Below are 11,881 nucleotides of genomic sequence, written 5' to 3' on the forward strand. Positions count from 1 at the left end.
GACAATCCCCAGTCAGGCCCACAGGGGCAGGAACTCTGGAGCGCAGGCGGCCTCTGTGGACACCACCAAAACACATCCCAGAGACAACGCTGGGGGCAGGGTGAGGGCTGGGATTCACTGCCCTAACTGGGAGTGCGGTGGGGGGCTGGTCTCCAGGAGGCCTGGGATAGGGTCACCTGTTGGGTCGCCCGGACGGAAAGAGGCAAAACCCTTGGGCTCCGCAAGGGGAAGATGAGGCGGGGGCTCCTCCTGCAAGAACACGCGAACGGGCGGGGCAGCAGAGTCCCAGTGGGTTGAAGGCCCCGGCCGGCGCTGGCTGGGAGACCTGTGGTGATAAGGACGGGGGCCGGCGTCCGCGTCTCCGAAGACCCTGCAGACAGCCGCCCACGCACAGGTGGTGGGAGCACGCGGGAGGCCGGCCCGCCCAGACCCACGGCCATATCTTCCGCCATGCGCGGCCAGACTGGGGCCCAGGACCTCACCCTGGGAACACTCCCCACCCCGAGACACCAACACCTTCCCGGCCCCTCTGACTCCACACGGGGTCCCCTCTAGGCCCTACTCTGAGTACTTGGGGCTGTGCCACACGCTTGCCGGGTCGCACGGAACAACGGGCAGGATCCCAGGGCCGGGTGGGAGGCGTCCGTCTGCACAGGCGTGCACCTGAGCGCCGCAGGTGCAGACACTTTGCATCGGTGTGTGGAGGTCTTGTGCTTGCTCCGTCGGACCACCAGACCCATCCACCCGCCGGCTGGACCCAGGAGGTGGACCAGCTCCCTGGCTCCGCAGGTCGGCCCCACCTACGCCCCGCCCACCCGCAGGCCCCACCCCGTCCGGCCCCTTCCCAAGGCCGGCCCCTTTCAGGCCCCGCCCACGCCTCAGGCCCCACCCCGCCAGGCCCCTTCCCGGGCCGGCCCCGCCCAAGGCCCCGCCCCACGGGCGCGCGCCTGCGCAGTGAGCACGGGCGCAGTCGGAAGCCCGGCGCGGACCGCGGGGACCGCGGGGACCGCGGGGACGGCAGCCCCGGTTGCCCACAGCGCGCAGCCCGCAGTCGGCCGCCGCCGGGGCTCGGGCCGCCCTGGCTGGGGATGGCGGCGGCGGCCGAGCCCGGGGCCCGAGGATGGCTTGGCGGCGGCTCCCCGCGCCCTGGCAGCCCGACCTCCAGCCCTGAGCTGGGCGCCGGAAGCCGCTCGCGATCGGGGCCAGGGTCCGGGCCGGGGTCGGGGCCGGAGCGGTCGGGCGCCAGGCCCCCAGGGCCCGCCGCGCCGAGTCACAGCTTCAGGAAGGTGACGCTTACCAAGCCCACCTTCTGCCACCTCTGCTCCGATTTCATCTGGGGGCTGGCCGGCATCCTGTGTGACGGTGAGCGCCCGAGACCCCACCGCGGACCCCAGCCCCGGCTCTCTGCACTTCCAGCAGGGGCCTCCCCGGGACAGAGCCCCTTGCCCTCGGGGCAGGAGCTTGCCAGGCCCAGACCTCCCGGTGGAGGCTATGAAGACCAGCTCCTCGCGGGGTCTGGGGGCGTCAAGCGGCCGCGGCCCCTCCCCAGGACGATGAGGGAAAGAACCGCTCCCTGGGCGTCCTCACCTGGGTTGGAACCCGCTGAGGGAAGAGCGCGACAGCCGCCCGCTGCAGTGGCTGGGGACGAGGCCAGCCAACCCTGGGCAGGTGCAAGGGCCAGCAGCGTGCGTGGCCAGGCGGGACCGGCCTGGACCACTAGCTCCCGGGGCTGCTGCTTGTCTGCTCTCTCTTGGGCGTGTGCTGCTGCCCACAGGGCTGCCCGGGCTCAGACTCCCAGGGAGCTGGGCCAGGCCTGCCACCCCAAGTGTGACGTGCCCCGACAGGGCCCCAGCCCAGCCGCCAAGCGAGCCTGGTCGGGCGGGGAGGCCCTCCGTCCTCTGGCTCCTGGGCGGCTGACACACGCGTCTCAGCGGGGGGCAGGACGGGGCGGGGCACCCCTGCCCTGCCCAGGGAGACAGGTCCGGGGCTCTGGGGACCCAGGAGCCTGGGGCCTGGTGTGCTGAGGCGGCTGGGCTGGGTCTGGGGGGAGGAGCTGCCAGGGAAGTAGCCGGTCCCCCACACAGGTAAGACCTCCTGCTGGTGGGCGCTGGGTCTGAGGGGCGAAGGAGCTTACGGAAGGGAAATGGGGGTGATGTGCAGACACTCTCCCCAGCTCCGGAGGGTGAGCTGGTGACCTCGGCACGCAGAGAGGCCTGGCAAGGGTGTGGGAGGAAGAGCGCCTTCCCCTGCCAGGGAGCACCCAGGATGTGTGAGGAGCAGGGGCTCTCTCTGTGGGCCAGAGGAGGAAGCTGAGCACCACCTGTCCAGAGCGGCCGCCTTCCGAGGCTGTGCCAGGCGGGCGCCTCACCCTGCTGCAGGCCTCCCCAGGATGGAGGGTGCCCTCCCCAGGATGGAGGGTGCCCTCCCCAGGATGGAGGGTGCCCTCCCCAGGATGGAGGGTGCCCTCCCCAGGATGGGGGGCGCCCCCTTGCTGCCTCCCGGTGGGCTCAGGAAGGCCTGGGAGAGTGTGAGGGTGGGCCCTCTGTGAGCTCTGGGCCATCTGCCTCTCCAGGCAGGGCCAGCTGCCCTCGGGGGCGGCGCATACTGGTCCGTCAGACTGGCTCTGGTCTGGACAGGCACCTTGTGTGTGGGAGGGGTAATTAGGGGTGCATGCAGTTGTGTGGAGCGAGGGAACAGTGTCCCTGGAGAAGCTGGTCTAGGGGCAGGCAGAGATGCAGGAGGTGGCCAAGTCCCCGCCTGTCTACCCACTGCCAGTGGAGACTGGAAGGAGTTGGGCCTGTGTGTGTAGGGGGTGGGGTGGGGGGTGGGGGGTGGACAGGGCCCACTCAGGACACCAGAGCGCATGGTCATCCCGGATGGCCAGAGCCACGAAGCTGCTCCTCACTCAGCTCTTGGGGGTGGGGCCGAGGACCAGGCTGTCTCCACGCTCTCTCCCTACCCCGATGGCCAGGGTTAGGCTCAGGAAGGTCTGGGAGAGTGTGAGGGTGGGCCCTCTGTGATAAGCTGTCTGCCCTGGCGCGGCCTCCCTCCCACATGCCAAGCCCTGGGGTCTCTTGATTCCTGGGGAGGACAGGGGCCAACTCACAGGGCTCTCGTTCCCACAGTTTGCAACTTCATGTCCCATGAGAAGTGCCTGAAACACGTGAAGACCCCCTGCACGAGCGTGGCTCCCAGCCTGGTCCGCGTGCGTATGGGGCTCGGCAGCTGCACCTGCGCCTTTGGGGGGAGGGCGCAGAGGGTCTGGGGGCCCGGCTCCTGTGGTGGGGGCTGGGCTGGGAGTGGCCCCCTCGCACTGCATCCCTGCCCCAGAGCCACTCCCAGGGCAGCAGGGGGCCTCCCTTCCCCAGGGCTCTGACCCTGCCTTCTCTGGGGTCCTTGGCACCCAGCAGCCTGTGGCTGTGCTTCCCTCCATCTGTACTCGATCCAGCTGGCCCCAAATGTATCAGCAAGGGGAACAGGCCTGGGGGTCGCCAGGACCTGTGCAGCTGGGCCTGAGCTGCAGAAGGGGCTGTCTGAGGTCACGCCCTGGGGCTGCCCCCAGTCAGTCCCGCACAAGGAACGGCGGAGTCGGCATGCCGGGTGGTCCCCAGCAGGATCCCCTGGGAGCATGGAGGGGCCCCGAGGCACACACAGGACCCGGTCAGCAGGGCTTGGGAGGACTGAGGGGCCAGGGCTGGTGATGGCAGCTCCCTAGGCAGAGAGGAAGGGGGGCCTGGGGACCCAGGCTGAGGCCGCGCTCTGTCCCTCCCAGGTACCGGTGGCCCACTGCTTCGGCCCCCGGGGGCTCTGGAAGCGCAGGTTCTGCTCCGTGTGCCGGAAGGGCCTGGAGGCGCCGGGCCTCCGCTGCGAAGGTACCGCCAGCCTCCCGCGTGGCCCCGCTCCAGGGGCCTGGTCTCTGCGGCCCGGGCGGCCCCGCCCCCGATGCGGTCGGGCCGCAGGTCTGGGGTAGGGGGCGGGGAGGTGGGTGCGGGCCATCGCAGGGCCGCCCCCTGCGTGCAGAGGTGGGCTAGGCGGGAGAGACGCAGAGAAGCCGGTTCCCATCCTGCCGCGGGGTCGAGGGTGCTCCTGTCTCTCACCACGGGCCCCCAAACGTTCAGGAAAGTGAGGTCCGGGGAGGGGCAGACCCAGGCCCGAGCAGGGGGCGGGCAGGGTCGGTGGGCAGCGACCAGAGGCCCCCTAACCCTGCCCGCCCCCCAGTGTGTGAGCTGCACGTTCACCCCGACTGTGTGCCCTTCGCCTGCAGCGACTGCCGCCAGTGCCACCAGGACGGGCACCGCGACCACGTGAGTGCGCGGGGCCTGGGGGAGGCCGGGGAGCGCGGCCGGACGAGCCGCTGACGGCGCTCTCCGTAGGACGCGCACCTCCACCACTGGCGGGAGGGGATCTTGCCGTCCGGCGCGCGTTGCGAGCTCTGTCGGAAGACTTGCGGCTCCTCGGACGTGCCGGCCGGCGTGCGCTGCGAGTGGTGCGGCGTCCAGGTGGGCGCGCGGGGCGGGGCCTCTGCGGGGCGGGGCTGGCGCGCGGGGGTCTGGGCTATGCCGCAGGACCGGGTCCTGGGTCTTCGGCACAGCTCGTCTGGATCGCGCTGCCCTCCGGCCTTTGAGGGTGCAGGGGAGACTCAGGTCTCTGGCTGGGGGCACTCGGGGTGGGTCCGCCTGGCCTTCTGCGCCGGAGCCCCGCGCTCGAGCCGCACCCGCTCCCCTGCAGGCCCACTCGGTCTGCTCCGCGGCGCTCGCCCCCGAGTGCACTTTCGGGCGCCTGCGCACCCTCGTCCTGCCCCCCGCGTGCGTGCGCCTCCTGTCCCGAAACTTCAGCAAGATGCACTGCTTCCGGATCCCCGGGAGCGCGGCGCCGGAGCCCGGTGAGCGGGGCGGCGGGGAGGGGTGGCCGGCGCGGGGCCGGGCCCTGACTGAGGCCGGCCGTGACCTTCCCGCAGGGGATGGGGAGGACAGCGCCGACGGCACCGTCTCCGCCGGCCCGGGCCGAGAGGTGGGGGCGCCTGAGTCCGGTAAGTGGCCCCTGGCTGTCCCCGCTCCCACACCCCGGGTCCCGCTCCCCCGAACCGGCCCTCACTCCACGGACTTGCACGTGCTCTCTTGCGGCCCAGGCAAGCAGACTCTGAAGATCTTTGACGGCAGCGACGCGATGCAGCGAAACCACTTTCGTGTAGTCACGGTCCCGCGCCTGGCCCGGAGCCAGGAGGTGCTGGTAAGAGGGGGCCCGGCCATGGGGGACGGGAGGCACCCACAGGCCAGGCCCCACCTTTGCTCCCCTCTCGCAGGAGGCGGCTCTGCGGGCTTACTACATCCCCGAGGATCCTCAGGGCTTCCAGCTGCAGGCGGTCCCCACACCTGCGCAGCCTGGCGACACCGAGGCTGCGGGAAAGGTCTGGAGCGTGGGGCCCGCTGAGGAGGAGGGCTGCAGAGCGGCTCCCGAGGCCTGGGTACTCCGCGCTCTGCCCCGCACCCAGGAGATCCTGAAGATCTACCCGGCCTGGCTCAAGTGAGACCAGGTCCCAGCAGGGCCGTGGAGGGTGGAGGGAAGGAGCGCGGGCTTTGCCTACCCAGCTCCTGAGCGTGTCCCCTGCAGGGTGGGTGTGGCCTACGTGTCCATCCGTGTGACCCCACAGAGCACTGCCCGCAGCGTGGTGCTGGAGGTCCTCCCGCTGCTCGGATGCCAGGTGCGTGCCCGCCCCGCCCGTGTGCCCGCCCCGCCAAAGTCTTGGGGTGGCAGGGTCCCGTCTAGGTCTGATACCCTGAACTGTACCCCCACAGGCCGAGGGGGTCGAGGGCTTCCAGCTGGTAGAGGTGCACATGGGCAGCAGACAAGGTGAGGGGGCAGCCTGGCCCACGCCCTGACCGCGTCTGCCCAGGGGCTCCCGGACACCTGGGCGTCTGGGGCTAACGGTGGCGTCTCAACCCCGCAGTCCAGCGTATGGTGGTGGCGGACGAGGAGCTCATGCTGGACAGGCTTCGTGAGATCCGGCAGGTCAGTGGGTGTGGCCACTGTCCCCCGGGGAGCCGCTGGCCTTGGGGCACGGCCTGCCCCTTGCAGACAGGGAGTCTGCCCTGAGGACACCAAGTCCGCGCTGGCCGGCAGCTGGCCGTCCTGGCCCGAAGTGCCTCCCCTCCCGAGGTCCCCGTGTGTCCCTCCTCTCCTGTCCTCCCCTGTTCTGAGGGCTCTTGGCCTGGGATGTCTCCCCTTTGGCCCCTGTTGGCAGAGCGGGGGGTGTCCCTGGTGCTCCTCTCAGCGTCCCCTCCCTGCAGACGTCCCTGCGGCAGATGAGCCAGACGCGGTTCTACGTGGCTGAGAACAGCGTGCTGGCCCCGCGCGTCTCTCTGTTTGTGGGCGGTCTGCCCCCAGGCTTGTCCCCCCGGGAGTACCGCAGTCTGCTGGATGAGGCCGTCGCCAGCAAAGGTGCGCCTGCCTGGACTGCCGTGCGCTGGACTGGCGGGGCACCTGGCCAGGGTCGGGGAGAGGCCAGGAGTCCTGAGGGGGGGCCGGGGGCTGCGGCGCCAAGGTGGGGCCCTCCTGCTCCTCTGTCCCTCAGTCACGTGCCAGACTGGTTCCTGACAAGAGGATCTCTGTCCTCACGTCTGAGGCCCAGGGCCTGTTATTCCTCTGGAGGGTTTCTGAGCCTCCTGATCTGGGCCCTGGGGCTGCCCTGTGCCTGAAGTAGGGGGCACTTCTGGGCGAGTGAGCTTCCCTTAAGGGAGGTGTGAGCTTCTCTGGTCTGGGAGGCTGGGTGGCCACAGGCCCTGGGGGCCAGTCCCCGGCATCCAATCACAGTCCCCCCATCTTTGCAGCTGCCTCGGTGACCGTGAGCCACGTGTATTCCGCCCAAGGTGAGCCGCTGCAGACCGAGGCTAGGTCTGGTCAAAGGTCACCCTCAGAGCAGGCGGGGCAGCCCCACCCTCTGGCTTCACCTCGTTGGGGGCCCAGAGGTAGGGGAAACCTTGGTGTTTGTTTCCCGGCTCCCAGCTGTGATGCTTTTGCTAAAATGTGACTGAGGTGCAGAGAACATTCTCGCCACAGCCTGTCCTGCTCGCGGGTTCCAGCGTTTATCCTGGGAAACTTTAGATCTCCCCAGCAGGAGGACAGTGTCGTGGGGCGCGTGTCCCCCCTCTGGGGGCTGACAGCAGCTCCCAACACCCTCTGTGGCTCTTGTGGGCCCTGGGGTGTGTCTGCCCCACCCCACCTCCGGTAGCCTTGCTCCGTCCACCCAGCATCTCCCATCTCTGAGCCTAGCCGTCCTTGAAGGCCTCCCCCAGGGGAAGGAGTCACACATGCCTTGGGACAGGCTGGCCCAAAGTGGGCGTGGCCAGAACTGGGGTCACTCCCCCGCAGCCGGGGCCCTGGCCCAAGACGCTGTGGGGGCCAGGACCTTCAGACAGGCACCCGAGCTCACCGCCCACCTGCCACAGGTGCTGTGGTGCTGGACGTGGCCTGCTTCGCGGAGGCCGAGCGGCTGTACATGCTGGTCAGGGACACAGCTGTGCGCAGCCGGCCACTGACTGCCCTGGTGCTCCCAGAGGTGCTGGTGAGTGGCACCAAGGCGGGTCTGGGGGTGTGGCTCCCATGCGGTTTGTCTTTATCTTGGGCCGTTGGAGCAAAGTCCAAACGTCTGCTGCAAGGCCAGCTCACTCCTTGGGAGGGGCTGAGGTCTGACCTGGCCCCGGCTGGCCGGCCCTGCAGGGCGCACGTCCTCAAGCTGTCACGTGTGTGACTGCGCTGGCAGCCGTGGTGCGGTCGTGGGGCCTGGCCCCACTCGCCCTGCCTGGGAGGCCCCCGGACCCTGCTCGCACCGTGGGCCTCCTCAGTAGGTGATCCTCCCCGATGCCCGAGGCTGTCCCGAAGTCCCAGCAGACCCTGTCCTCTGCTCTGTGCCCTGGTTCACCTCTGGTCCTCAGCCCTGTGGGCTGCCAAGGGCGCCTCCCATCACCAAGGGTGTCTGTGGCCCCCGACCTAGCTCGAGTCAGGCAGAATTACAGCAGAAGGAGTTCGGGCTGTGGCTGGGGGCCACACCTTGCGGTCTCTGCTGCCCTGGCCAACCATCCAGACAAGGGCGCGGCGATGGCGGGCCCTCCCGGGGATCCTCCGCCTGCCCTGTGGCCAGAGACAGGTGAGCCCTGCCGGCCCTCTCCCCGGCAGCTGCCTGCCCTGGCGAATGGGGTGAGTGCTGCCTGCAGGCCGCCCTGCCCCGGGGGCGCACACACGCCCTCTGCTCGCCCACAGCCTGGAGCCATGGCCGAGTTGTGTGCCACCACTGCCCACGGTGTCTGTGCCTGTCTGTCCCTCGTTACCCAGCGGCTCCCGTGGCAGGGACCCCAGCCCCCCTCCCCCACCGTGCGGAGACCCCGGCCCCCCACCCCCACCAGCTGGGGACCTCTGCTCTCAAGTGCCGTTTCTGCTGTGTGTGGGGAGGGCCTTTACCCTTCGCTGGGGTGAGGTGCGGGGCGGCCCTGTGTGCCCATGTGCCCCTCCTGACTGCCGGGCGGGTCCCGGTGGCCTTCCCGCCTGGACTCCTGGGCCCGTGGGCCAGGCGGGGGTGGGGCCTGAAGACACGTCATGGCAGGGGGCACCATGTTCAGGCTCCAGGCACCGTCCCTGCCCGTTGGCCAGTGGTCTGTGGGTGCTCTCTCTACTGCTGGGGGTGGCCACATGGCCTCCCTCCCAAGGAAGGCCAGTCCCAGACCGGCGTGGGGGGCGGGCTGCGGGTCGGGGGAGGCCCGGCTTGCCCCGGGGGCCGTCCCGCAGCCCCTGACGCAGCCCGCATCCGTCAGCACACGAAGCTGGCCCCAGACTGCCGCCCCCTGCTCGTGTTTGTGAACCCCAGGAGTGGAGGACTCAAGGGCCGTGACCTGCTCTGCAGTTTCCGGAAGCTGCTCAACCCCCACCAGGTCTTCGAGCTGACCAATGGGGGGCCGCTGCCCGGGTGAGCGCGCCTGGAGGGGCAGGGCGGGACCCTCGCCGCCGCTCTCTTGCCCCGGGGGCGGCTGTGTCCCGCTGGTCTCTGGCGGTGGCGGACACGCCGTGTCTCCCTGCTGCCAGGCTCCACGTGTTCTCCCAAGTGCCCTGCTTCCGAGTGCTGGTGTGCGGCGGGGACGGCACCGTGGGCTGGGTGCTCGCCGCCTTGGAGGACGTGCGGCACCGCCTGGCCTGCCCGGAGCCTGCTGTAGCCATCCTGCCCCTGGGCACAGGTGGGGTCGCCGGCACGCCAGGGGGGTGGGGGGTAGGGGGTGGGGTGGGGTGGGGTGGGGGCGGCGCGGCGGGGCCGGTGTGGAGGCAGTCCGTCTTGTGGCTCCCAGGGAACGACCTGGGCCGGGTTCTGCGCTGGGGCGCGGGCTACAGCGGGGAGGACCTGTTCTCCGTGCTGCTGTCAGTGGACGAGGCGGACGCCGTGCTTGTGGACCGCTGGACCATCCTGCTGGATGCTCACGAGCCTGCTGGCGGGGAGGACAGCGAGGCAGATGCAGAGCCCCCCAAGGTACCAGCGTGCCCGGGCGAGGGTGTGGTGCCCTGTGGGTAGCAGTCTGTCCTCATCCAGGCCACTCCCCAGCGTTGCTCTGAGTGCTGTTCCCAGGCGGATGGGCAGCTGAGAGCAGGGCCACGGGTGCTGGGCTCACAGGAAGCGGGGAGCCCCTGGGGTCGACAGGGTCCAAGGGAGTCACGTCCTGCCCTCAGATCGTGCAGATGAGTAACTACTGTGGGATTGGCATCGACGCAGAGCTGAGCCTGGACTTCCACCAGGCACGGGAGGAGGAGCCCGGCAAGTTCACAAGCAGGTCAGGACGCAAGGGCGGTGCGGCGCTTCCCGGAACTTCCTGGGGGCTCACCAGCCGTGACCAGGGGCGGGGGCCCCTCGTGACGCCGAGTCCCCTGCCAGGCTGCACAACAAGGGCGTGTACGTGCGGGTCGGCCTGCAGAAGATCAGCCACTCGCGCAGCCTGCACAGGGCCCTGCGGCTGCAGGTGGAGCAGCAGGAGGTGGAGCTGCCCAGCATCGAGGGGCTCATCTTCATCAACATCCCCAGGTGCCCACGCCGCCCCCGCCCTCCTGTCCTGCCTGCCCCATGCACGGGGCTCCAGTCCCTACCCTCCTGCCCAGTCTCCTTCTGGCCTGCGTGCCCCCCACACACAGGGCTCCCAGGCTCTGGACCCCGCCCTCCTGTCCAGCCTCCCTCTGACCTCTGTGCCCCTCCCTCTCATGCAGCTGGGGCTCAGGGGCCGACCTGTGGGGCTCTGACAGCGACTCGAGGTTCGAGAAGCCGCGCATGGATGACGGGCTGCTGGAGGTGGTGGGGGTGACAGGCGTTGTGCACATGGTGAGCATGGGACTGGGAGACGGCCCGGGGTGTGCACACGGGGAGCGTGGGGGCTGGAGACCGGGGCCCGGGGTGTGCGCACGGGGAGCGTGGGGGCTGGAGACCAGGGCCCGGGGTGTGCACGCAGGGAGCGTGGGGGCTGGAGACGGGGGCCCGGTTGTGCACACAGGGAGCGTGGGGGTGGAGACCGGGGCCTGGGGTGTGCGCACGGGGACCATGGGGCTGGAGACCGGGGCCCGGGGTGTGTACACGGGGAGCGTGGGGGCTGGAGACGGGGGCCCGGGGTGTGCGCGTGGGGAGTGTGGGTGCTGGGAGACCGGGGCCCGGGGCGTGCACATGGGGAGATGGGACTGGGACACCGGGGCCTGTGGTGTGCGCACGGGGAGTGTGGGTGCTGGGAGACTGGGGCCCAGGGTGTGCGCGCGCGGACCGTGGGGCTGGAGACCGGGGCCCGGGGTGTGCCCACGGGGAGTGTGGGTGCTGGGAGACCGGGGCCTGGGGCCTGGGGTGTGCCCACGGGGAGCGTGGGGGTGGAGAGCAGACCCTCGGTGCTGCCTGCGCCTGCTGAGCCTGGCCCCCCTTCCCCAGGGCCAGGTCCAGAGCGGGCTGCGCTCGGGCATCCGCATTGCCCAGGGCTCCTACTTCCGCGTTACCCTCCTCAAGGCCACGCCCGTGCAGGTGGACGGTGAACCCTGGGTCCAGGCTCCTGGGCACCTGATCATCTCGGCTGCGGGCCCTAAGGTACATCAGAGTGGACTGGGAAGCAGGCTTGTGGCTGGTGGGCAGTCCAGCCATGGCTGGCTCTTCTCTGACCCTGAGAGGTCACAGGGCCGGATAAGGCGGCCAGCCCTTAGCCACCACTCCGTCCCCTTCCATGAAACTGGCTGAGACAGGGGTGGTGGCTCTGGGCCCTGTGGCCAGGTGGCCTGAGTTGTGACCGCCCCTGCGTGCCCTGGGACAGGTCCACATGCTCAGGAAGGCGAAGCAGAAGCCCAGGAAGGCAGGGCCACCCAGGGACGCACGAGCAGATGGGGCGCCAGCCCCCGAAGGGGACCCCAAGTAGTGGTGTGTCCGGGAGCAGCGGTCAGCGGTGGACAGATGTGCCCACAGCCGTGGCCTCTGGCCTGTCTCTTCCCCATGCCACACGGAGACTGCTGGGTGGGTGGTGAGGGGCTCCCTAGGGCCCAGGTTGCTGTCCTGGAGGACACGCACCCCTCTGGAGCCCCTCTGCCACCTCTGGGCCCCTGAGCTGGGCAGCAGCAGACCTCAGCAGTGCCCTGAGACACTCCTGCAGGGCAGCTGGCTCTCTGCGCCTTGGGAGTGCCCAGCGCAGTCCCAGGACACCCCAGCCACTGGCTTCCCAGGCCACGCAGTGCCTGGCTGGCCCATTCTGGAGCTCTGTGGGGACCCTGGCGTGACTGGGCTGGGAGAGGCAGGCCCCGAGGAAGCTGGGTGGGCCTGGCCCCCCGGGAGGTGTGTGGTGCCTGGGAGGCAACAGGAGCTGGCCCGGCCAGGACCCCCGAGGAAGTAAGGCGA

At 70.3% G+C, this 11,881-nt stretch overlaps 1 protein-coding gene across 1 annotated transcript; it reads left to right on the top strand.

The window, feature by feature from the left end:
- The first annotated feature begins 1,088 nt into the window (after positions 1–1,088).
- DGKQ (diacylglycerol kinase theta) lies at positions 1,089–11,491 on the top strand. The gene is made up of 23 exons (XM_052641960.1): positions 1,089–1,362; positions 3,126–3,205; positions 3,773–3,872; positions 4,219–4,304; positions 4,374–4,499; positions 4,729–4,882; positions 4,958–5,029; positions 5,129–5,229; positions 5,303–5,523; positions 5,611–5,701; positions 5,796–5,850; positions 5,948–6,009; positions 6,288–6,438; positions 6,828–6,965; positions 7,446–7,561; positions 8,805–8,956; positions 9,073–9,221; positions 9,330–9,508; positions 9,706–9,806; positions 9,908–10,054; positions 10,234–10,345; positions 10,934–11,086; positions 11,307–11,491. The coding sequence occupies exons 1-23, from the start codon at positions 1,089–1,091 to the stop codon at positions 11,406–11,408; spliced, it is 2,922 nt and encodes a 973-aa protein (XP_052497920.1). The 3' UTR covers positions 11,409–11,491.
- The last annotated feature ends 390 nt before the right edge of the window (positions 11,492–11,881 follow it).

The sequence above is a fragment of the Budorcas taxicolor genome, chromosome 6 (genome assembly GCF_023091745.1).
Source record: "Budorcas taxicolor isolate Tak-1 chromosome 6, Takin1.1, whole genome shotgun sequence".
In the NCBI taxonomy this organism is placed as follows: Eukaryota; Metazoa; Chordata; class Mammalia; order Artiodactyla; family Bovidae; genus Budorcas; species Budorcas taxicolor.

What these genes read in the sequence shown, in the direction of transcription:
- DGKQ (XM_052641960.1), top strand. Translation starts at nt 1,089, where the DNA reads ATGGCGGCGGCGGCCGAGCCCGGGGCCCGAGGATGGCTTGGCGGCGGC. An exon ending in CCCGGAGCCAGGAGGTGCTG is followed by an intron (nt 5,230 to 5,302) that starts GTAAGAGGGGGC and finishes CCCCTCTCGCAG; the next exon opens with GAGGCGGCTCTGCGGGCTTA. An exon ending in GCACATGGGCAGCAGACAAG is followed by an intron (nt 5,851 to 5,947) that starts GTGAGGGGGCAG and finishes TCAACCCCGCAG; the next exon opens with TCCAGCGTATGGTGGTGGCG.